Source organism: Myotis daubentonii, chromosome 2 (assembly GCF_963259705.1).
Source record: "Myotis daubentonii chromosome 2, mMyoDau2.1, whole genome shotgun sequence".
Lineage (NCBI taxonomy): Eukaryota > Metazoa > Chordata > Mammalia > Chiroptera > Vespertilionidae > Myotis > Myotis daubentonii.
Window position 1 is genome coordinate 208,848,072 of NC_081841.1, and position 24,332 is coordinate 208,872,403.

At 37.6% G+C, this 24,332-nt stretch overlaps 1 protein-coding gene across 2 annotated transcripts in view; it reads left to right on the top strand.

The window, feature by feature from the left end:
* The window catches only part of TUSC3 (tumor suppressor candidate 3), a 110,230-nt gene that overhangs the window by 34,431 nt on the left and 51,467 nt on the right, over positions 1 to 24,332 (top strand). For both annotated transcript variants that reach the window (XM_059685554.1, XM_059685553.1), the window contains exons 3-4: positions 18,067 to 18,184; positions 22,541 to 22,681. In XM_059685554.1, the coding sequence (XP_059541537.1) occupies positions 18,067 to 18,184; positions 22,541 to 22,681 (259 nt within the window). The remainder of the gene's footprint in view (positions 1 to 18,066; positions 18,185 to 22,540; positions 22,682 to 24,332) is intronic.

Here is a 24,332-nt window from a genome sequence, read left to right on the forward strand (position 1 = left end):
TGGTGAGCTTCAATTTATAACTTTCTCCTCTTACAGTCTTACTTTCCTTGTAAAATTGAAGAACTCTTTGCGTAGCCCTAGATCCCCAGAGTTTTTCCCCATTTTTTTTCTAAAAGTTTAGTCTTAAATTTTGATCTGATCTTTGAGAGAAAGCATTCAGTCTTTCATCATTAAGTATGATATAGCAATAGGATTTTTATTGATGGCCTTTATCAAGTTGAGGAAGTTCTTTATTTGTAGTTTGCTGAGCGTTTTTATCCTGAATGGGTGTTGGATTTTGTTAAATTTTTATTGATGTGAATTAATGTGATTTTGCTTCTTTAGCCTGTTGATATGGTGAATTACTTTGATTTTCCAATGTTGGTCCAGTCTTATAATTTGGAATAAATCCCACTTAATTGTGGAATATTATTCTTTTTATGCATTGCCGGATTCCCTTTGCTAATATTTTGTTGAAAATTTTCACATCTAACTTTATGATAGATATTGATCTGGGTCACTTTTTATATCATTTTAATGCTGTTTTGTCTAGTTTTGGTACCAGGGTAATATTGGCCTCATAAAGTGAATCGGGAAATGTTATCTCCTCATTTATTATTCTGGAAGAGATTGTGAAAACTTACACAATTTTAGAAGATTGTGTTACTACTTCTTTAAATGTTTGATAGAATTCTTCAGCAAAACCATTCAGGCCTAGAGATTTTTTTTTCAGGAGACTTTAAATTGAATACTCCATTTCTTCAATGGTTAAGGACAGCTGTTGTTTGTCCTTATCCATTGTCTGTTTCTTCTTAGCTGACCACTTGACCACTGTTTTCTGAAAAACAATTGCTTTTTGTGTGGTAACTCCACATCCAAACTCTGCACATTGTATATTCATCTGTAGACTTTTTAAAAATGTCTGAGGCATTGTTAGCTGTAGTAGACATGGATGTTATTAGTGACATGGTCAATGAAAAAGACAAAACGGTTCTGTTCATAGGAGTTTGCAGAAAGAGAATTTCAGTGTTCTGAAATTTTCAAGGATCTCATCACAACCTGATAGTGAGTATATAATAGGGCATGGCTCACTGTGGGCAGAGAGGATAGTGAACAAAAGTATTTTGAAAAACAGCACTTCAGATGATTCCGAGTTTCTCTCCTATCAAATTTGAGGACCAGTACTCAAGTGAGCATTAATACTGCTCTCAGAATTGGGCTAGCACGTATGGATAGGGAAGGTATGTATATCTTAAGGGATGCTGTGCAGCCCTAGGCAGGAAAAATACCACCTTAATTGACATTTTTGTATAAGAGATATTTCCCCTAAAACTACAAAATGTCTTTTGACATGCTGTAATGCCAAATATGTTTTAGGAAAATCATTTTCTTGTACCTAAAAGTTGAATTAACTGAATTCCTATATTCACTACTATGTGGAAAAATATATTTATTTGATCATTGTATTTCTGGCAGGTATAGTCTAAAAATACCTTATTACCAAAGTATTTATTTCACAGTTACATATACTTGAATATATTCTAATAACATTAACCATAATTAATGGTTACTATTAAATGATTTTACGTAACATTATGTTGTTAAATGAATTGTTAAATATGGACTCTTAATTTTGTTTGTTTATTGATCCTAGAGAGAGGAAGGGAGGGAGAGAGAAAGAAACATCAATTGGTTGCCTCCCACATGCACCCTGACTGAAGATTGAACCTGCAAACTGGGTATGTTTTTGGTGTATGTATGGGATGACACCCAACCAACCGCGCCACACTGGTCAGGGTTGGACCCTTAATTTTTTTAAATAACAGAGCTCAAAGTAACCTTTATTTATTTGTTTGCTTATTATAGCCTATCTGTATAATAAAAGCCTAAGCGACCATTGTGGTGGAACGACCAGAACAACCAGTCACTATGATGCGCACTGACCAGCAGGGAGCAGACGGTCGATGCAGGAGCTGCCCCCTGGCGGTCGTTGCACTCCCACAGGGTGAGCACTGCTCATCCAGAAGCCGGCTCATGACCGACCTGTGAGCACAGCACCGGTGGCAGGAGCCTCTCCCGCCTCCACAGCAGAGCTAAGGAGCAGCGAGCAGGCAGGCGTTAAGGAGCGAGGGGTCCCGGGCTGCAAGAGGGATGCCCGCCCCCACGAATTTTGTGCACTGGGCCTCTAGTTTTGTAATGCAAGTTTATATTTTAGAATAATTTTAGATTTATGAGAGAAAATGTATGCAGTAACTATAAAAAATTAAGATAATTTGTAAATGGGTGGTAGGTTGTTAGAGAAGCGAGAAAGAACGGGTGAAGCTTTGGAAAGGAATGAAAAATGTAGAGTCAATATATGGTTCCCATACCCAGACATTCTGATTTGCTTTGGGATAGGCCCAAGGCATTGACATTTACACAAACATGATCTAGGTAATTCCAGTATGACCAGTAGTGAGAAAGGGAAGATAAAAAGCAAGTTCATGAGTCATAGTTTTTGTTTTCCTTGAGGAGCAATGGGATTGAGAAGACTAGTTGGATGAGCTTTGAGGATCCTTTGAAACCAGAATACCCAACTTCTTAGTGAGGAATCTATAGAGTTAAACCATTTTCTGCCCCAATACTCAGCAGCTTAGGAGCAAGAACACCTTCCTTAGTGGTCAGCATGTTTGGCTTATGGCGTAAAGGGGGTTAGGCAAGTGCTTTGAGAGTGCTAGTGAGACAGTATTACTATTTGAAATGTGTGGTCATGGGTTCAAAGTTGGATAGGGGATCAAAAGAAGCCAGGGATCAGCTGATAAATTAGGTGTGAAAGAATTAAGTTCTATTTTAATGAGAGTGAAGAACAGATTTTGTGTAAAAATAGGATGGGGTTGAAAATTAAGATGATGTCATACAGGGTTTACTTAATAAATAAATTGTAAGTAATTTACTGAAGTGTATAATATAGGTGATTGTTGATGTTGTAGAGAAACTTATAGGGCTGTGATAATGTCTAGATTAAATCTTGTGTGCTGAAGTTGTTCAGGGTGATAATGGAGTTGGAGAGGAAGAAAGTTAAGTGAGCTGATAGAGGGATGCCTTGGCATTTGTTAGATGAGGATGATACATTGATATTATAGAGTCATAGAAATGTCAGAGGAAGATTTGTTAAATAATTGTGGATGAGCAGTGTTCTGAGATTTACTGTTATGGAGCCAAGAGAGGACTGTGACCCATAGGGAAGTTGGCAGAGTAGATCAAAGAGATCTCAACTAAGTAAAGGTAAAGTGTTGAGAAAAATTATTCAATTATATTCTCATATTCTAAATTTAGCCTCAAAGGGAGTTGTAGATTCATTGAAAGAGACATCCTATCATAAGCAGTCATTTTTTTTTTTTAACATGAATTAAATTCTAGGTTCTTCTGTGTCAGTGAAATTTTGGGCCATTTTTAATAAAACTGCTATAATTTTTATACTGTAGAATATTTGTAAAAATTTATAGTTATAATTTTAAAATGTTTGTGCTTTCATTTGTGAGACTTTCTGCTTTTTCTTTAAGATATTTTCTTCTAAAGTTAACGCACACTGAGATTCTTCAGTTGCTTTAGGCTGATGAATGAGCTGTTGGCTTCCTTGTGAGCCCTCTGAGCAAATCATGCTGCTCTTCCTTCACACAGCCAGTTTATTCACAAATTTCAGAGTTCAATTCTCACCTTCTTCAGTGCTAACATTGAACTCCTGGGCCAAATAAAGTTGTTAATTAAGACTACTCAATACAATTCTCACCTCTCTCCCCTAAGTGTTAACTCCAACTTCCTTTATCAAATTGTATTAAAGGGAATATTACCCATAATTGCTAAATCTTTTAAATGTATCCTACCACAAAGTTACTCATCTCTTACAGAAGTCACAAAAAATTCTAAGAACAAAATATTCTCTTCTAAGGTTATTACTATGGATCAGTAGGTATAAGAAGAAAACGTCCAGATGAAGGAAAATAAAAATGTACATGTAGAGTCATGCAGGATGCATGTATAACCAAAGTTTTGTCATGTCTTGGAGATTAATATATTATTAGACTCAAAAGAAATGACAATTTTAGTGATTAAAAAGATATTTTATAAGTGAGTGGAATAAATTGTTACATTTACATATTAAATGTTAAGTGGCTAACATCCATCTCATCTGATGAAATAAAATTATTGTTTACTATGTATAAACTATTAGAGTTATATGTTGTCATATATATTAATATGTGATACCTATGAAAAAAAATATATATACACATACTGTGGCCTGGTGCACATATTTGTGCACATTGAAAGGAAATTAATTAGAAGAAATATTTTAATATCTCTATTTGCCCTTTCTCTATAATAGAAGTGTCAATTAAATTCACGATTGACAATGACTGATTGAAACACACACATTGCAATTGGTGCCCACGAGAGCTTTATATGTATCATGCATGTGCGAGTCAACATTTATTTTTATTTATTTATTTTTAAATATATCTTTATTGATTTCAGAGAGGAAGGGAGAGGGAAAGAGAGATAGAAACATCAATGATGAGAGAGAATCATTGATTGGCTGCCTCCTGCACATCCCCTACTGGGGATCAAGCCCACAACCTAGGCATGTGCCCTTGACCAGGATCGAACCTGGGCTCTTCAGTCCACAGGCTGACGCTCTATCCACTGAGCCAAACCAGCTAGGGCTCAACATTTATTTTTAAATTGCCAGTGTGCGCCATATGTACCTGCAGGTCAGTTGGACATACATACGTACAGTCTGTCACTTAGCCTTTTATATATAACTAGGGGCCCGGTGCACGAAATTCGTGCACTGGGTGTGTGTGTGGGGGGGGGGGGGAGTGTCCCTCAGCCCAGCCTGCCCCCTCTCACATACTGGGAGCCCTCAGGCATTGACCCCCATCACCCTCCAATCGCAGGATCGGCCCCTTGCCCAGGCCTGATGCCTCTGGCCCAGGTGTCAGGCCTGGGCAGGGGACCCCCAGACCCCTCCGATTGCTGGCTCTGCCCCTTGCCCAGGCCTAATGCCTCGGCCAGAGGCGTAGACCCTCATCACCCTCCGATCACCAATCACCAGATCGGCCCCTTGACCAGGCCTGAGGCCTCCGGAAGAGGTGTCAGGCCTGGACAGGGGACCCCCAGCTCCCCGCGGTTGCAGGCTCTGCCCCTTGCCCAGGCCTGACGCCTCCGCCAGAGGAGTTGACCCTCATCACCCTCCGATCACCAATCACCAGATCGGCCCCTTGACCAGGCCTGAGGCCTCCGGAAGAGGTGTCAGGCCTGGGCAGGGGACCCCCAGCTCCCCGCGGTTGCAGGCTCCGCCCCTGCCCAGGCCTAACGCCTCTGGCTGAGGCGTCCGGCTCGGGCAGCGGGGACCCACAGCTGCAGCGGCCCCGCGATCGTGGGCTCCGCTTTAGGCCCAGGCAAGGGACCCCTAGCTCCCGGGACTGCCAGCTTCGACTGTGTCCAGCTCCCATCGCTGGCTCCACCCCTACTTCCTGCTATCACTGGCCAGGGCGGCAAAGGCACCTGATTCTCTGATCATGGCTGGGGGGCCAGGGCCCTGCCCCCCAGCTCTTAGCTCCCCCCTGGGTTTCTGATCACTGTCAGTGGCAGGGGGCTTCTTCCTGCTTTCCCTTTCGCCTCCCTGCATTGTGCCTACATATGCAAATTAGCCGCCATCTTGTTGGCAGTTAACTGCCAATCTTAGTTGGCAGTTAATTTGCATATAGCCCTGATTAGCCAATGAAAAGGGTATCGTCGTACGCCAATTACCATTTTTCTCTTTTATTAGATAGGATAGATAGACTAGAAGCCCAGTGCATGAAATTCATGCACTCGGGGAGGGTCCCTCAGCCCCGCCTGCGCCCTCGCGCAGTCTGGGAGCTCTCAGGGGATGTCCGACTGCCAGCTTAGGCCTGCTCCCCATCGGCATCCTCAGTGCTGCTGCGGAGGCGTGAGCCTGGCTTCTGGGTGAGCGGTACTCCCCCTGTGGGAACACACTGACCACCAGGGGATAGCTCCTGCATTGAGTGTGCCCCCTGGTGGTCAGTGTATGTCATAGCAACCACTCTTTCCACCATTTGTTAGATTTGCATATTAGGCTTTTATTATATAGGGTATATATGAATATATATATATATATATATATATATATATATATATATATACACACACACACACACACACACACACATATGTACATGTGTGTGTATATATTTACTACTATAAAGGTTAGGTCTGAAAAAATTCATTTTATAGATGAGAACCTCAAAGCTGAGCGATATGATTTACCCAGTCACACAGCTAATACCTGTCAGTGTTGGGATTTGTGGCTCTGGAGCTAATAGAGTTTAATGCTTTTTTAAAGTGTACACATTTATCATTGCCTTTATCCTGTGAACTGTAATTTGCATTTTGCTTTTGTGTTTCCAATTAAGGTTACTAATTTTTTAGGGCAGGAATCCATCGCCAGCATTTATTAAACTCATTAGATCATGAAAAGCTTTTATTCAGGGTAACATCTCATAACAGGAACAGGCACGTTGGAGATAGCTGGCCAAAACTGCGCAGAAAGAGCTATCAGCCTTTTGTTTCATTAAAGCGAGGTCGCGTCTCTTATGAGATTAGATTTTAAAGTGAGCACAGAAGGTGAAAATTGTGTATAGATAAAATTACCCTTGTACATCACTTAATGCTCTTGTAATGCTTGGTAAATGGTTTGGGGACTATAGTCCTTATCATTTCCTCTGTTTCTTAGATAATATTTCTCTATGGCCTTAATTATTGTCACCCTAATATGCTTGACTACAAGAACAAAAGGTTTCACTTCTTTGTCAAAGACTGGCAAACCCTCATGGTATTCACACATTTTTTGCCTGGTTTGGCTAATACATAAGAACTGTTTCAAGCTTGATTGAATCCAAGACCAGTTTAATATAAAGGATTTTCTAGGGTTATTGCTGAGCTCAATCTAGTTTATTATTTTTTAAGTTAAGGCATATGATATAACTTAACCATATTAAATTTATTCGTTGGTGTTTCTTGCTGAGAATGGATAACCCCAACTCTTTTCAGTGACCTTTCAGTTGTCTGTGTTCCTTGGTAGCAGTCTCTGAGCTCCTTCTGTTTTCTATATTATTGGTATATTAAGTCCAGCATTAGTCCCCTATCTTAATTTCAAACGATAGAAAATTGAAACAGTAGTGCAAGGACACAGTCTACCTTTTACCAAGATTTACGAATTATTAACATTTTGACACATTTGATTTTGCTCTTCTAAGTATACGTCAAACATGAGTCACATATCAGCAAATGTACATATAATTTTTGGACGTCATGAAATATACCTGCTAGGTACTGAAGTATGCATCTATTAAGAAAAGGGAATTCTTACCTTACCATTACTATTTTTAAGTGAATTGACTTATTTCAATAAAATCTTACTGTACTGTCTATATTTAAATTTTATATTTGTCTCCAAATATTTTTTATAGCCTTTTCTTCCTATTTGGGATGTTGTCAAAGTTCATAAATTGCACTTGAATGTTATACTTCTTTATTTTCTTTTCACTTTTAAAATTCTTGTTTTAAAAAAGAATCCAGGCCAGTTGCCCTGGTTTGGTGTCCCATGCTCTGGATCTGTCTGTTGTTTGTTTCCTTGTGATTAAATGCAGTTATTACTTTTTTGCAGGAGTCCTATTGCAATTATTTGTGTACTTATATTGCATCATCTCAAGAGGCACCTAATGTTAGGTTCTTCAAACACCAGTGATGAAATCTATCGCCTCATTAGGGTGACGATCTCCACATTTTGTGTTGTTTAAACATGTCCTTTTTCCCGTGTAATAAGTAATTGGGGCGGGGGATACTTTGAGATCTTGTAATTATCCTGTTTCTTAGTACCGTTTCACCCAGTGATTGTAGCATCCGTTGATAATCTTTGCCTAAATTTGCTACTGGTGATTGTGAAGTGATTTGTTTTTTAAATTCTGTTAGTCCTTCTATATTAATTCCTTGAGCTGCTCAAAAAAGGAAAGAGGTGTAGGTAAAGCTCACCTTTATAGGCATAGTATCTCTAAGGTTCTTATTTTATTCACTAATTCATTACTATGGTTATTCTTCTTCATTGTTCAATTTACCCTAAATTTGACCTGCATGATGCTTCTCTATTGGTCTTTGCTTTCTGGCTTAACAAGATACTCTAAGCCTACTTTATAGTTTATCTGCAACAGTGACATCTTAGTTGGGAATGGTGTTGACAGTGGTAGATGCCAGTAGTAGCCCTGAGAGGAGTCATAGGGTAATATAGTCAGTTTGCTAGAAATGGATGGGGACAATCCCTGAGTAATATGGTCTCCTCCACAAAGTAAACAGGCCAAGTTCGGGTAAGAGTCCCAAGTCCAGTTAGCACTGCATCTTCTGCTTGAAATGGTACTCAGTTCCAGGTGGGTGCCTTGCACTGTTAATTACAGTAGTGGAGTCAGGTAGCAGTAGTGGTGATCTGTGTCTATGACTCTGTTTCTATTCTGCTTGTTCATTGTTTGTAGATATGTATACATTGCCATGTTATTGTTTATAGTTTGATCTTCTTTTCTTCTTCTTAAATAAGACCATTTAACATTTCATATCATACTGGTTTGGTTGTGATGAACTCTTTTAGCTTTTTCTTGTCTGGGAAGGTCTTTATCTGTCTTTTTATTCTAAATTTGCAGGGTAGAGTAATCTTGGTTGTAGGTCCTTTCTGTTCATCACTTTGAACATGTTAGAGTTGTTTCCTAAGGAAAGGTAAGTACTTAGGTCGGAGGAAAATATAGATGCATAGGAAATACAGAGCGTAATGAGCACAACCAACCTCTTGAATTTATCTTACCAAATAGTGAATTAAGCAGTCTATTGCAGGATGATAGGGAACTGTTGATTTCTCAGCTCTTCAGAGGCATTGGGTCTATTTACTAGTAATATATTCCATTGTATTCAGTAGGGTCCTGGGCATGTGTAGCACAACCAGAGAGAAATCACTCTGTTAAAATCTTCCTGTATGGTGCTGTTTGCAGCAGTTAGTTTGTTTTTTTCTTCAGGACCATAATTAATAGGTTGTTCTGCTCACACTAGATCTCTCTTTATATCTATCACTGCCTATAGAAATTGATTAATGTGGGGTTTCATGAAGACATACTTTGGAATTACCATGCAATACGTATTTATATACATATATACTTCATTATAAAATATGAGTATAAAAAGGATACTTTGGGATTTTTTATATAAATCTGTTATCTTATAGGGCATTAAAGATAAAAATTGATGTCATGGGGAATATATTAAATATATGCAGCTACAGATGAGTTAATTCTTTTTAGTTTTACATAACCTTTAAAATGATTATAATATAAAAAGTTATAGCATTTGGATTAAATGATTTTTTATTCCTTTTTCCCATAATAAAAATGGAGAAGATTTTCTAGAACAAATTGATCAGAACTGTGCCCTGCAGTCATTGCTTAAACCTTCCCTAATGTTTCAGTGCAACTTGACTGCCCTCTTCAGGTTGCATGCGAACATGTTAGAACAATTTACTGAAGTAATAAAATTAGGCCTAATAATCCTGTGAATTCCCAAAACAGAAAATATTTGTTTTAATTAACAATGTTGGAAATATACTTACTTGACTGAAACATTGGGAGCATTTGTGGTTTTCAGATTTCAATTTAGATGGCAGTGAAGTTTGAAGTGTGCTAATAAGCCTAGTGATGCCTTCCTTTGCTCGTTATAACGTCCAAGCTGACACCAACATGTGCAAGAATCCACTGAATTTCTTATTTGTCGTTAGTTAGGATTCTTCTGTCCCCTACTAGTCAGTAAGAAGTTGGACTGAGGGGATAAGTGTAATGGAGTTAAGTTTAGAAAACAGAGTTTATGTTATTGGGGCACATTCTTTCTAATTAGTCTTTTATACTCTGAATAGATTTCATCAACATGGAATTCGTATTTCTCAGGTTCAATGAATTGTTTTTAATGACAAACAAATCTGTTCAGTGACCATATTGCTAGTGAATTACACCCAACAGAAGCAAGCCCCCATTTTCCTTGTCAGTATTCAGTTTTCTATAAGTATTTTATTTGTGTTGAAAAATGTAATTTGCTTGGCTCCCCTAAATTCTCTATTCAAGGTAGATATATTCCTAAGTAGAGAAACTTGTGTAGAAAATTTTGCTGGTTACTTTGGTGCTCTAGTTTCTAAAGGAGAATATGTAAGAAATAGGTCATATCTTCATTTGTAGTCTATCTAAATAGCTTCATATGTTTTCCCAATTAGACCCTTATAATAACACTAGAGGCTCAGTGGGGTCTGGCCCACCTGGCTGGCCAGGGGGAGGAGCCCGGGGGGTTGGTTGGTCGGCCCTATCTCCTGGTTGAACTCCCGGTTGAACTCGAGGTCAAGGGGACAATTTGCATATTAGCCTTTTATTGTATAGGATTCTGAGTGGTTTCCAAACATTTATTTTCTCTTCCTCCAATACATTATACACACTGTTGCCAGATACAGCTTTCCTCATTAGCATTTTGCATAATCCCCTTCATTCAAAGCACTCCTCATTGTTCACTGTTTACAGAATGAAGGCAAGGTCCTATTTATCTCTCCACCAGAAGAGAGCTTCCAGTCTTTTATTTTCTAACAGTGAACACTAATACATATTTCAGACGTGGCAGTCTTTGTTTACACTAATTCTGTTACCTTATAATATTCTTTCTGTTCTTTCTTATAATTTTAGTCCCTCCATTCTTTTGAGTAGTTTTACATTTTATATTCACCTTGTCCAACTGCCCAAGTCCTCCTCTATATTTCACATAGCACCTCTGATTTGCAACCTTTTAAAATATCTGTATCATATGTATGTATTAGTGTGTGTCTATTCCTTTCTATAACAAGCTTCTTACAGGTGGGGACCTGAGATATACTTCTTTATTATTGCAGCATATATTAAAATGCTGAATAAATAGCACTGATAATTAAGATCTAGATTCTGTATTTGCATATGACATTGACATGAAGAACATGATTGATAGTCATTACAACCTTTTAAGTCATGACCACTGGTCTTGACAAAGAGCATTTATTTTTGATGGTACATAGATTTAAAGTGTTTATTTTTTTCTCCCTAAGACCACCAATAAAGTAAAGCAAATTAGTCTTACAAGAGACATTATTGTGGGACTTAAATCCGACTAAGTGGACTTTAGTCAGACTCTCCAGAGTTCAGAGTCTCTAATGATTCATTAGCTTTAGGGTAGAAATGATACATTGACTATTTAGGAAAGGATATTATTCACCATCACCATCCTCAAACCTTTATTAAATGCCTGTTCTTTACTGGGTCCCAGCCATTGAACAGTCAATATGTAAACATAATATGCATAATATGATACAGATATATACTTAAAATAAGTAGCACTGCACAGTAACAGAGAATTTTCATTTCAGATAGTTACCTGAACAAATATGGTAGGGGTAGAGATGGGAATGACTTCTGAGGGAGAGGCAGCTTTTGAAAGAAGTGAGGGCATTCCAAACAAAGGATTTAATTCTTAAAGAATGAGCATAGGACATCATACAGCAGAGAGGCCCTTTGAGTATGGTATGTTCATAGAGACATAGATAGTAGACGTGAGCTGTGCCCCGGGGATGGAGGATCTTGTCTTCTACTCTGCCTGTTGTCTTTATGATGCAGGCGTCGGGACACTTTCAGGATTTGGGAACAGATGATAGATTGATCATTGAGAAGTCAAGCTGAAAAAGTAGATGATAGAGTTTGAAGGCAAAATGAAGTCATTCTCTTTGACTCATCAATATTCCTTATCACATTTTATTATTTTCCTCAGAGTACTTGGGACTATCTGAAATTTTGTGTTTCCTTTTCTCACTGGCATATTTTCTCCCGGAGATCAGGGACCTTGTATACACTATTCACTCCTGCATCAGCTGACAGGTTGTTGGCACTCCTGTGTATCTGTGGACTGAATTAACGAGTGAATGAATGTATGCTTAGTAGAGTCTAGTAGGTCTGTGTTAGGTTCAGACCTTATGAGGAAAAGAAATTGAACATTATCTCTGTTTTATGTAATTCCATTAGATACTATACACAGATGTTGAATACTAAAATTTGATTCTCCCTGCGTATTTTTTTCAGAACAAAGCATTTTCGTTTCTTAGAATATCATAAAAATGCCATTTTTTTGCTGATTTGCTATTTCCGTAAGTTAAATTTAAAAAAAAAATAGTTTGGTGTAAAATTATATGGATTTTTATTATAATTCCATTCTTCTAATGCTTTTTTTAAGGTAGCATTGGTCTCTTAAAGGTTTATTAGTGTGCAAAGAGGCTCAGACCTACTCCATTGTCAGGGTCAAGTCACTGTATGGTTATTATACATTTTTTCTTTGAAAATCAGTGATGAGTACTTACCAGTAATATTGTATGTATTCCACGTGACACAAAAATCAGATCAGATTTTAGGGCACCTGTTGCTTTTAGCTCATTTTTATTTTAGTGTTGGAAGAGGAGGGAGGCCCTGTTTTATGTGGAGTGAGAGAGACTGTAGGCTGTGCATTCCTCCAGTAGACGGAGGTGTTCTCATTCATACCCAGCATCAGTTGCCAGCATCTGAAGTGCTTTCCCTCTGCAGGCTTCTGGGCTTAGTTCCTGCTCTCTGAACTGTCCATTCTCTAGCTTTCAGTCCGTGGGATTTGAGCTTTACTGTCACTTCATGTGAGCAAACTTTTATGACCATACCATGTAAGTAGGTCCTCCTTATTTCCTGTAATGTCATTCACTGCATTTTCTCCTCAGTGGATATTTTAGCTTTTAATTATTTGTATGTATTTTATTTTGGTTGTTTATTATGTCTTCCCGCTAAAAAAAAAAAAAAAAAAAAACAACTCTTTGAGAGCAGACCTTGAAGATTAGCTCACTTTCTGCTCAATAAATGCTTTTTCAGTGAATTACAATTAAATCTTATTTAACAACCAAAACTTTAAAAGTTTGTAACTATTTTCATTGTACATATTCTAAAAATATACTATATAATTTTCTGCCTACTGATTACAATGCAGTCCTAAGCTAATCATTACAATGGTCAATTTTTAGACTATGCTCTAATAAAATGATGCCCTTAAGGTAAATGACCTCAGATTATAGCCCTGTTCATATGTAGCCATTTTAAATATATCTTTTAATCACAGAATTACTATGTGCTCCTTTTAATGGAAAAAGGGCCTACAGTGAACTACATTCCCTAGCCCTTGTGCTCATCTGCAGTCTTGGCCACAGGCAATCACTAGTATCCCTCTGTATTTCCTTCTGGTGATTTATTTCATATCTCTAAAAGTTATTCTTATAACAGTATTTCATAATACTCATATTAATTTCCTGCAAAGACTTGATCTTTACATTTCTTGCTGTGATGGGTGAGGATTTAACTTATTTCACCCCTTGTCATTTTTGTAGCTTTTTATTTTTTTTACTATTATATTCTTCCTTTCTTGTCCATTAACTATAAGTGATATCTCTTGATTCCTTCATAACATGAAGATTAGCAGGTGAACCCTTTCCCATCACCTCCCCTTCTTCCCTTTTATCTTCCAAGTTGTGATCACTGTATTTACATGTTGTCATAGTTGATAGCATTTACTTTCTGTACTGTAACTGTAATTATGTCTGTACTCTGTGTATAGGTTTATTTAGAAAGTTAAAAGGTAATAGGCAGCATTTATATTATTTGTACAAAAATAGCATTGTCTGCAAAGTAGTAGGTTATGATTAGGATTCCTTTTCTACAGCACCATTGTTTATGTCCCCTGTTCCACTGAAAAGAAATTGTTCGAAATAATTAACCTTTTTTCATCAGTTAATCAAAATTATGATACATTTTAATTTGCTTTACATTTATTTATTTTTTATTTTTTAATTGAATCTTTATTGTTCAGATTATTACATTTGTTCCTCTTTTTTTCCCCCCATCCTCCCAGCTCTCACCCCACCCTCCGCCCTCACTCCCCACCCACTGTCCTCATCCATAGGTGCATGATTATTGTCCAGTCTCTTTTCGCATCTCCCACACCTCTTTCCCCCCCAAGAATAGTCAGTGCATTCCCTTTCTATGTCCCTGATTCTATTATGATCACCAGATTTATTCACTTGATTCTTAGATTCACTTGTTGATAGATGCATATTTGTTGTTCATAATTTTTATCTTTACCTTTTTCTTCTTCCTCTTCTTAAAGGATACCTTTCAGCATTTCATATAATGCTGGTTTGGTGGTGATGAACTCCTTTAGCTTTTCCTTATCTGTGAAGCTCTTTATCTGACCTTCCGTTCTGAATGATAGCTTTGCTGGATAAAGTAATCTTGGTTGTAGGTTCTTGGTATTCATCACTTTGAATATTTCTTGCCATTCCCTTCTGGCCTGCAAAGTTTCTGTTGAGAAATCAGCTGACAGTTGTATGGGTATTCCCTTGTAGGTAACTGGGTTTCTTTCTCTTGCTGCTTTTAAGATTCTCTCTTTGTCTTTTGCTCTTGGCATTTTAATTATGATGTGTCTTGGTGTGGTCCTCTTTGGATTCCTTTTGTTTGGGGTTCTCTGCGCTTCCTGGACCTGTAGGTCTATTTCTTTCACCAGGTGGGGGAAGTTTTCTGTCATTATTTCTTCAAATAGGTTTTCAATATCTTGCTCTCTCTCATCTTCTGGCACCCCTATAATTCTGATGTTGGTGCGCTTGAAGCTGTCCCAGAGGCTCCTTACACTATCTTCGTATTTTCAGATTCCTTTTTCATTTTGCTTTTCCGGTTGGGTGTTTTTTGCTTCTTTGCATTTTGAATCTTTGACTTGATTCTTGCGCTCCTCTGGTCTGCTGTTGGGTGTCTGTATAATATTCTTTATTTCAGTCAGTGTATGCTTAATTTCTAGTTGGTTCTTTATCACAACATCGAGGGTCTCATTAGATTTCTTGAGGATCTCACTACATTTATCGGCGGCTTCTAGACAGTTCTTAAGAGACCTTAAAAGTGTGGTTCTGAACTCAATATCCTCCATTGACAGTTTTGTCCTGTTTCTTTGTCTCCACATTTTTTATGCTTTCTTGGTACACCCCCAAGTGGTCTTTGTGCGCAGTCTTGTTGCCTTTAAGCCTTGATTGATGTCGGCAATACTGGGGGTGATTTGACCTCCGGGCTAACTGGCTATGAGAGTCAGCTGTGTCTGCAGTGGGAGAGCTTCTGTGCTGGATCTCTAGGGTGGTGCTAATCTAGCGTTTGCCTGAGGCTATCCGGCAAATGGTTCTGTGCATGGCTTGGGCGGGGTGGGTCCCCGGGGATCTACAGGGCGGGTGGAGCGAGCAGTTATGGCTGCTCTCAGTTCCTTCCCCAGGGGCTCTGCCTCTCAGAGTCCCAGCAATGGCTGCAAAACTCGGAGAGAAAGCTGCCTTCGAGTCCGCACCTGAGTATTTCACTTCAGCACTGTGCCTCCTCTGAGTCTGGGTATGTTATTCTCTTTCCTCCTAGTTGTAGAATTTCCACTCAGCCAGCCTTCCTGTGGTTCTGGATGCTGTCTGTTCTGTCCTTTAGTTATATTTCTGAAGTGGTTGTTCGAGAGCAGCAATCTCCGGCGTTAACCTATGCCGCCATCTTGGTTTCTCCTCTGCTTTACATTTAGATCTTACCTTTTATGTTCATTCCACTGTTGTTTTTCTTGTTGTGGGGCCAAATGTCTTACTATAGTCTTAGTATCTTCCAGCTCTTTCTGATTCTAATGATTGCTTAGAATCTATTCTCTTCATCTTGAAGGCCAAGTAAAGGCCTGTTCTAATTTGTACTTCAGAGCCTTCTTATATATCTTCCACTCTTCCTACCTGACCATACTTCTAGCTGCTCTATTCCCTACCTTTTAGAGCTTCTGACATAGTCTCAGGCTTTCTTCTTTTCTTTTTATTCATGTTACCTTTTTCATCAATTATATGCTAAGGTGATCTCACATTTCTTAGATTCCTTACAACATATTTATTTCAAACTTAATTATTTTTATATAGAATTTAAGATTGAAAAAAAACATGCCCTCAGAACTTTGAAGGAATTGTCCTGTTATCTAGTGTTGCTAATAACCAGTCCAATCCCATTCTCCTTGGTAGCTTTTGTTACATATGTTTTATTTTGAAAACGTTTAGAATCTTCTTTTTTATCCATAATGTTCTGAAATGTCATAATATATATAGGTGTTGGTCTTTTCTTATTCCTCTTACTCAGAACCTGGGAAATAATTTTAATTTGAAGACTTAGTCTCCTTGAATTGTGTTATGTCTCCAGAAATATTCCCTTTAATTTGTCTCTCTTTTCACTCTCGGCCTCTTTCTGCTTGAAAATTGTCTTTATTGGATTAAATCTCTAGGTCCCTTCCTCTCCCTACCCTCAATAGAGTCCACCTGTGTCACTTTTTGTTCTGTGAATTTTACTGATCTCCATCTTCTGATGTTCGTATTTAGGTTGAACAGTCATATTTAAAATTTGTAAGTACTCTCTTATTTTCTTTGTTCCCTCTTTACATTATATTGTTCTTTGTGTGTGTGGCTACATTTGGGAGAAGCAGTCTGCAGTGGGCCCCAGCATCCTTGCATGTTCTCACTGCATAGACCAATAATTCGTGTTGTGTGTGCAGGGACAAGCCTTAAGGAGTGAGCTCATGTCTCCCCTGTTATCACTCGCTATAAAAACAGTAAGTCCCTCAAACTCAGCATTCCTCTCAGGTAACACTGTCTTTGGTGTGTGCAGGCATCCACAAATATCCTTTTGTGTCACTCTGTGAGGCGTGGGGGCACAGGGAATTGATGCAAATAACATGAAGTAATAATGTCCTTTGTCTCTGACCCAGGAGTCTCATGTGTTCTACCAGCATCCATGAAATAGTCTACAGGCTAGCTTGTTAATTATCGAGATAACATCTCAGACCCTGTCTCTGCTGCTTCTGATCCTGTATTTTCCTAGCTTGGTCATGCACCTCAGTGTCCTTGGAGAGTGTGGCTTTCTCCATCAGAACTTTTACTAGTACATTAACTTGTTTCCAGATATTTTTGAAATCTCTTATCTGCTGCTGACTGTTATTTGAAGGCTTATTGTTATTGTGAAAGTATACTTTTTTATTTCTTTACTTCCATTTTTAGGAGAGGGACTCCCCAAAACTCCTCTGAGAAATCAGCTACTACTGTATGGAAGAAGAACTCTTTTTATTAACATTTTAGCAATCACTTACTTTTTATTCAATGACTATGCTTACATCCTTCCAACACCATTTCAGTTTCCATCCCTACACCTAAATATAGAGCTTTATTACCTGGAAAATCAACAAAATGTCCAATAGAAATTAATTGAAAATAGAAGTAAATACGCTCTTAGAGGAGGCTTGTTTGTGTCATTGGCTTCTTTGTGCCTTTTTTTTTATTTACTTTTAGGTTTGAATGTAAATGCATTTTTAGATAAATGGGATATAAAAAGGTGTAGTATAACTGTTTACAGTTTTAAAGTGTTCTCATGTTTATTGTTTTTCTGTTAAAGTGAATTGAAAATATTCTTATATTCTTAAAAATAGCTTTATGCCTTTTACTAAAAGTTATCAGAAAATTTAAATATATATAGGAGATGCCACAAAATGATTTTACCCTCTAGACGTCTAGAGTAAGAGATGTTAACCTTGTTTTTGAAAGTGCCAGGATGAGCTTTGGCCATGCGGTTTTGGTTACAATTATTATACTCCAGCAGCCAGAAGAAAATATGTCCATTACTCATGTGGCTCTATAGCAGTAAACCTTTATTAATGAACAATAAAATTTGAATTTTATGTAATTTTCACATCATGGAATATTTCACCTTTTTATTTTCTACGACCAATTAAAAATATAAAATACAGTCTTAGCTTGCTTCTCATACAAAAACTGGCCACCTCTTTCCCTAGAATTGCCTGTTTTATTAACAGCTTTGTTACTGCTTGAATACTAATGTTTCTGCTCTGCTCCGCTGTTCTTATCAGGCAAGCTAATGAAGAGTATCAAATCCTGGCTAATTCCTGGCGCTATTCATCTGCTTTCTGTAACAAACTCTTCTTCAGTATGGTGGACTATGATGAGGGGACGGATGTTTTTCAACAGGTAAAAGTTTTATTTTCGTTTGCTAACATCTTTAATAGAGTCGGTTATGGTTGATACGTTTTGTTTGCCCGATAAACATACCATTTATTAAGTAAGTTAATAAATACAGTAGCGGTTATAATGAATTGTTTGTTGGGATTAAAATACAGCTAATGTTATTTTTATCTTTGAGTAGTGTTTGCCATTAGCAAGTATGGTAAAAGCATTTTAACTTTTGGATTGTGGAGGAAATGTGTTTTGTCAGCATACAATGGCAGTTTACATGCATTAACCTTATTTTGATATTTAATTGTATGTAGTTTAAGGTAATATTGTGCATAAAAGTATGAAATTTTATCTAAAATTCAATGTTTTAATCTTTACTTCTTTCCATATGGCAGATAGTTTTATATACAAAATATTAAATATTTTTTGAAAAGCAGACCGAGTAGTGTCCCTCCCAAATTCATATGCTGAAGCCCTCACCCCAATGTGACCATCTTTTGGAGACAGGGACCTTACAGAGGAAATTAAACATAAAATGAGGTCATAAAGATGGGACCCCAATCCAGTAGGTCCTCATTTAACCCTAATTACCTCCTTAAACTGGTGTCTAAGGAGGACACCACTTCCTGGACCTGGTTGTGAGGAAGACATGAGGAGTGTGTGCACAGAGATAAAGCCATGTGAGGACATAAAGAAGGTGACCATCTTCCAACCAGGAAGACAGGTCTGACTAGCAACAGACCTTCCTGGAGCCTCGATCTTAGACTTTCAGCCTTCAGAACTGTGGGGAAATATGCTTCTGTTATTTAGGCCACCCCATCTCTGTGTGTTACAGCAACCTGCGCAGACAAATAGGTTGTCATCCAGTCTTCTCCATAGAGCAAGGCACAGAATTGTGGTATAAGTATGCTAGTTGTCATCAATTTGTGTCATTGTCATTGCTAACATCGAGTACTTATGTTCCAAGGACTCTTTTTAGTGCTTCACATATATTCTTTCATTTAGCTTCCCAATGACCCACTGAGAAAGGTATTGTTATCTGTATTTCACAGATCAGGAACTTAAGGTATGGCAAGGTGCAGTCACTTGTTGGAGGTTATAAAGCTAGTGTCATATGGAGCTAGAATTTAAGTGCTGAACTCGTTCCCAGAGTTCCTCTTACCCTGCAGTTATTAATGCTTTATGTTTATCACTGCTTGATCGGTGCCTTTCAAATATAAAACTTCTTGCAGTGCCAGGCATTGATTAGTTTGGGTATCTTGGACTATTTTATTTTCCTCATATTTATTTTCCTCAATATTTATTGTCATATATTTACATATGACACGCCGGCGTAATGCTTTGCCAGGTCATGGGACAGCATTTAGTTTTGTAAGGAGTCTAGTTCACTAACTGTAAAGGGTCATTAGTGAGTTTTTTTGCTCATTTGCTCCGAGGTTGATTAATTAATTATTCATCTTTGCCAGTTTCTAGTTGAATAAGATAAATTTCCTCTTTTGCCTTGATCTTTCTTTAGTATTCTTTACTTATTTCTTTCTCCGTAAGCTTATTTTGCAGATATTTACTTTTGTTCATATATCCAATCAAATATTGAGCAATGAATTTCCTTATAAAGGAAAATTACAATCCTATAAGAGCCAAATATTCTTTCCTGTAATTTATAGGTCTCTATAGAATCTCATAATTGTTCTTAGAGGTCGTCAGATGGAAGTGCTCTTCATTATATACATGACTCCTCTCTACCATATATAGGCAATAGTCATCCAGGCCTAATCTAACTGCTAGAGCAAAAGCTTTAAGCCCAAATGTCTGTCCTGGACAGGCTGTAAACTAAGCAAAGAGAGTAGGTTGGGTTAGTGTCATTTTGTTATGGTATCTTTGTTTATGTACATACTTAGCATATTTAACACATTAGTTCTTCACTTGCACGAGTAAATATGCTCTCTCCTGTATTTATTTCAACAAAGCCTTTCTTGGTCTTTTAAAAAAAATAGATCTTTAATGGAGCCAGATATTTCACTGTTGTCTTAATTACTGTAAGAAATAAAATCAGCTACAGGCCAAGCAGCTGATTCTTGGGCTCAGTGTTGAGGAAAGAGTGTGTTGTGGGTGGGGACTGCAGCAAACGGAGGAGACACAGCCCAGCTCCAGGACTGAAGAAATGCAAGCCACATCTAGATGTGGTTTTCAAGAAGAGATCCAAATACAATCTCTCTATCTTTAAAATATTGGCAGCTAATTCAGATTAAACAAAACTGTGAGACCAAGTCAGCCTATTTTTGTGCTGGTACTGACTATAGGCTGCCAGTATATAACCAGATGGCTGTGTGGTTAGAGATAATCATTGAAATCTTTTATATTATATGCTTTACACTTTAAGTTTGGCATAGATATGAGAGCTGAAGTCAAGATTGTTTTAAATTGCAAAATTTCCTGAGGCTAATTTTGATTCAGCAGAATTACGAATATAGAACCGCTTTGTCTTTTCCAAAACCTAGCCCCTGGCTTAGCAATGAGTTTTCATGTTTAAATGCAGAAATGCATAAAAGTTATAGCAGTTAATGATTTTTATGGGTAATTATAATCCACACAAAAACAGAATTATATATTTTGTTTGACATGAGAACCACTAAAAGATTTTTAATGCTTATGTTTCTTTTTCTCATCGATTATTGAGTCACATTTTGTTGAAGTACTTTCTCTAAACTGATGCTTTAAAGCACTGTCAGCAGTATTGTGGTGTTGGAATACAATATTAATAACAAGTGCAGAAATTTGGCAATTTTTGGCACGACGGGGACTTGCTGGGCAAGTAACTTCAATTATATGTGATTCCCGTGCAATGGCTGGGCTAAGTGCCTGACAACAGGCCATGGAGTATGAATATGGTGTGTTAGGAGGAGCTCTGCACTAGAAATCAGGCCTGTGTTGTAACCTGTTTTATTGTAGCCTTGGGGAATTTGTACATTTTAATTAAGATGAAAACTTTGAATTATATGATTTTTTTTTAACTCTGAAATTCTAGGATGTTAAGCCTTAGCTTGGGTTTTGTGATTGTTCCACTGCCAGGAATTTCTTCCTTGAAATCATATATTTCCACGTGTATTTCCATGTTGGCTGTAGCTATCTCTTGTGCATCTCTTTGTCAGGGAAACACACGTGAACACAGTCAGGAGTGGGAGAAAACGGGGAAGAAAGGAACCTGTGACTGTGTTTTGTTCCACTTAACAGACATTAAATGTCCACAGCATGCATCCCACTGCTGACTCTTTACCTCAGTGTGAACTGTGATCTATGGGCAATGCAGATCTACAGTTCAAGTCATGGCCCCAAATCCCTTGGCTTTTAATTTGTGACATTTTTCATAATTCCTGGGCAGCAAGAATTTAATCTGTATATATTTTTGCAGTTTGTTCCTCAATGCAAATTCATCTAATATTTGTTTTTAGATATTCTATTGTTAATAAGCACCATTTATACTGTACTAGTATCTTACTCAGTACACTTTTCAAATAGAAATTGCCTTTAGAAAATAATGAGATATAACCATTTTTAAGACAGTTGAATTAATAGAGAAGTTAAACAGAAAAAGACTATCATTGTGGATTTCTGCTTCAGTCTGGTAAATTCAGATTGTTTAGAGCAAAAATGTTGGTTTCTGTGACAATCATCAGCATTTTTTAAGTTTAATAGAGTCAATCTACTTATAATTTGTTTGAAATTAATTCCATAATCTATATATATAAAGCCTAAGTGACCATCCGACCAGTAGCTATAATGGGCAGTGACCACCAGGGGGCAGGAGCTGCTGCGGTGACTTGGCAGCTCTGGTTCTCAGGTGAAGCGCCTGGAACCAGAGAGGAGGAAGCCCGATTCCAGGGTGCATCACCTGAGAACTGCCCTCTCGCAATCCAGGATCCCTCAGGAAATGTTGGAGAGCTGGTTTCGGTCCAATCCCCGTAGGCCAGACCATGCACCAGGCCTCTAGTATATTTATATTGTTCATCAAATGCCAGTACTTTTTCTCAAGTCAAATAGTCCATGCACTGCCAAATTGCAATATTTCTATTTTACACTTTGAATTACTTCATATTTTACTCTAATTATAGAATTTAAGGTAGGAAAAGAATGAAATAGCTGATAGAATATGAATGATGCCTGTTGAATGTGGAGGTTCAGCACACAGCCTAATTTATAAGTTTTTTTTACTCAGGAGTGCATTAAGGTGAATAAAATAGTGATTAAGTTCTGGAAAGCCACTGGGTTTTCAAATAAATGCTATCTTTCCAAAACTCAAGGAGGAAAAAACATGAGCTGTTAGATGAACGCTATATAAAGATGTTCTATTTAATTTTATTTTCTGTCTTATAGCTCAACATGAACTCTGCTCCTACATTCATGCATTTCCCTCCAAAGGGCAGACCCAAGAGAGCTGATACTTTTGACCTTCAAAGAATCGGATTTGCAGCTGAACAGCTCGCAAAGTGGATTGCTGACAGAACGGATGTTCATGTATGTATTTCTCCTCCATAGTTTTAAATAATAGGCTAATTAGCTTGGTTTGTTAGGGCATTGTAATAAGGCCACCGGATTTTTAAAATTTCCCTATGCAGCATTTTCCCTTACTTAGAGAAAACTGTCTGATAACTATAAGCTATAAATTAGGTGAATTTAAAATATCATTATTCTAAAAATCATTTAAGAACTATTAAACTGTATGTGAGGCAAAAAGTAATTTCAGAGGCTAAAAAAATATACTGAATATTACTCAGTGGTATTAATAATCAATTTCTAATTAAAAAGCTAGATGTATAATTTTTATCTATTATTTGGGCAGGTACAAAGGCGATAACACCTTCTTTTCATGAGCCATGTGAGAAAATGCCACACATAAACTGTTCTTGGCACTGTAAGGTGGTGTAACTATTCTACATCATATCTTTATTTTATGTCATTTACCTTAAGGAAATAATCGAGGATGATTTAAACCTGCAGTCGCCAATCTTTCGGACCTCAGGGACCACCAGTGGTTGGCGGACCATGGGTTGGCTACCACTGAGAAACTCTTAGCCATAAACATTTTTTAAAAGAGGAAATCACTGTATAAGTTGCAGGCATACAGTTTTATAATACATCCCTTGTATATTGCATTGTGAGCACACCATCCAAAATCTAGTCTCCTTCTGCATCTTATGTATGACCCTTCCCTTCTGGGAACCACCGTGCTATTGTCTGTGTCATGAGTTTGTTCCTTCATTTTATATCCCCCATATGAATAAAATCCTTTTCCACCTGACATACTTGGCATAATATACACAAGATCCATCTGTTTGTTGCAAATGGCATTATTTAATCCTTTCTATGACTGAATAGTGCTCCATTTATAAATGTACCACATCCAGTCATCAGTTGCAGGACACTTAGGTTATTTCCATGGCTTTGCTGTTGTAAATAATGCTGCAATGAATATGGGTATGTATATCTCTATAGAGTGTTTTCAAATTTTTTCAGGTAGATACCCAGAAGAGGGATTGCTGGGTCATATGGTAACTTGATTCTTATTTTAGGAACTTCTGGACTCTTTTCCATAGAGGCTGCACCAGCTTACATTCCTACCAGCCCTTTTTCTCTATATCATTTCCAACACTTACTTCTTGTCTTGAGAATAGTCATTCCAGCAGTCATTCAGTGAAGTGGTATCTCATTGTGATTTTAATTTTTATTTCCCTTGTAGCTATTGAAGTTAAGCATCTTTTCATATATCTATATGTCTTCATGGGAAAAGTGTGTGTTCAGGTCCTCTGTGCATTGTTTAATTGGATGGGTTGTTTGGTGTTGAGCTGTATGAGTTCTTTATATATTTTAGAGATTAGACTCTTATCGGAGTTATCATTTGCAAATATCTTCTCCCTTTTGGTTTGTTGCCTTATTTAGTTGATGGTTTCTGTTGCTGTACAGAGATTTTTAAATTTGATCTAGTCCCATTCATGAATTTTTGCCTCTACTTCCCTTGCTTTGAAGTTCACAAAAACCCCTTTGAGACCAAGGTGTGTAAGTTTAGTACCAATGTTTTTTTTTCCTATATGTTTTATTGTTGCAGGTCTTATTTAGTTAATTTTTCAGTTTGGTGTAAGCATTCTAGTTTTATTCTTTTGCATGTGGC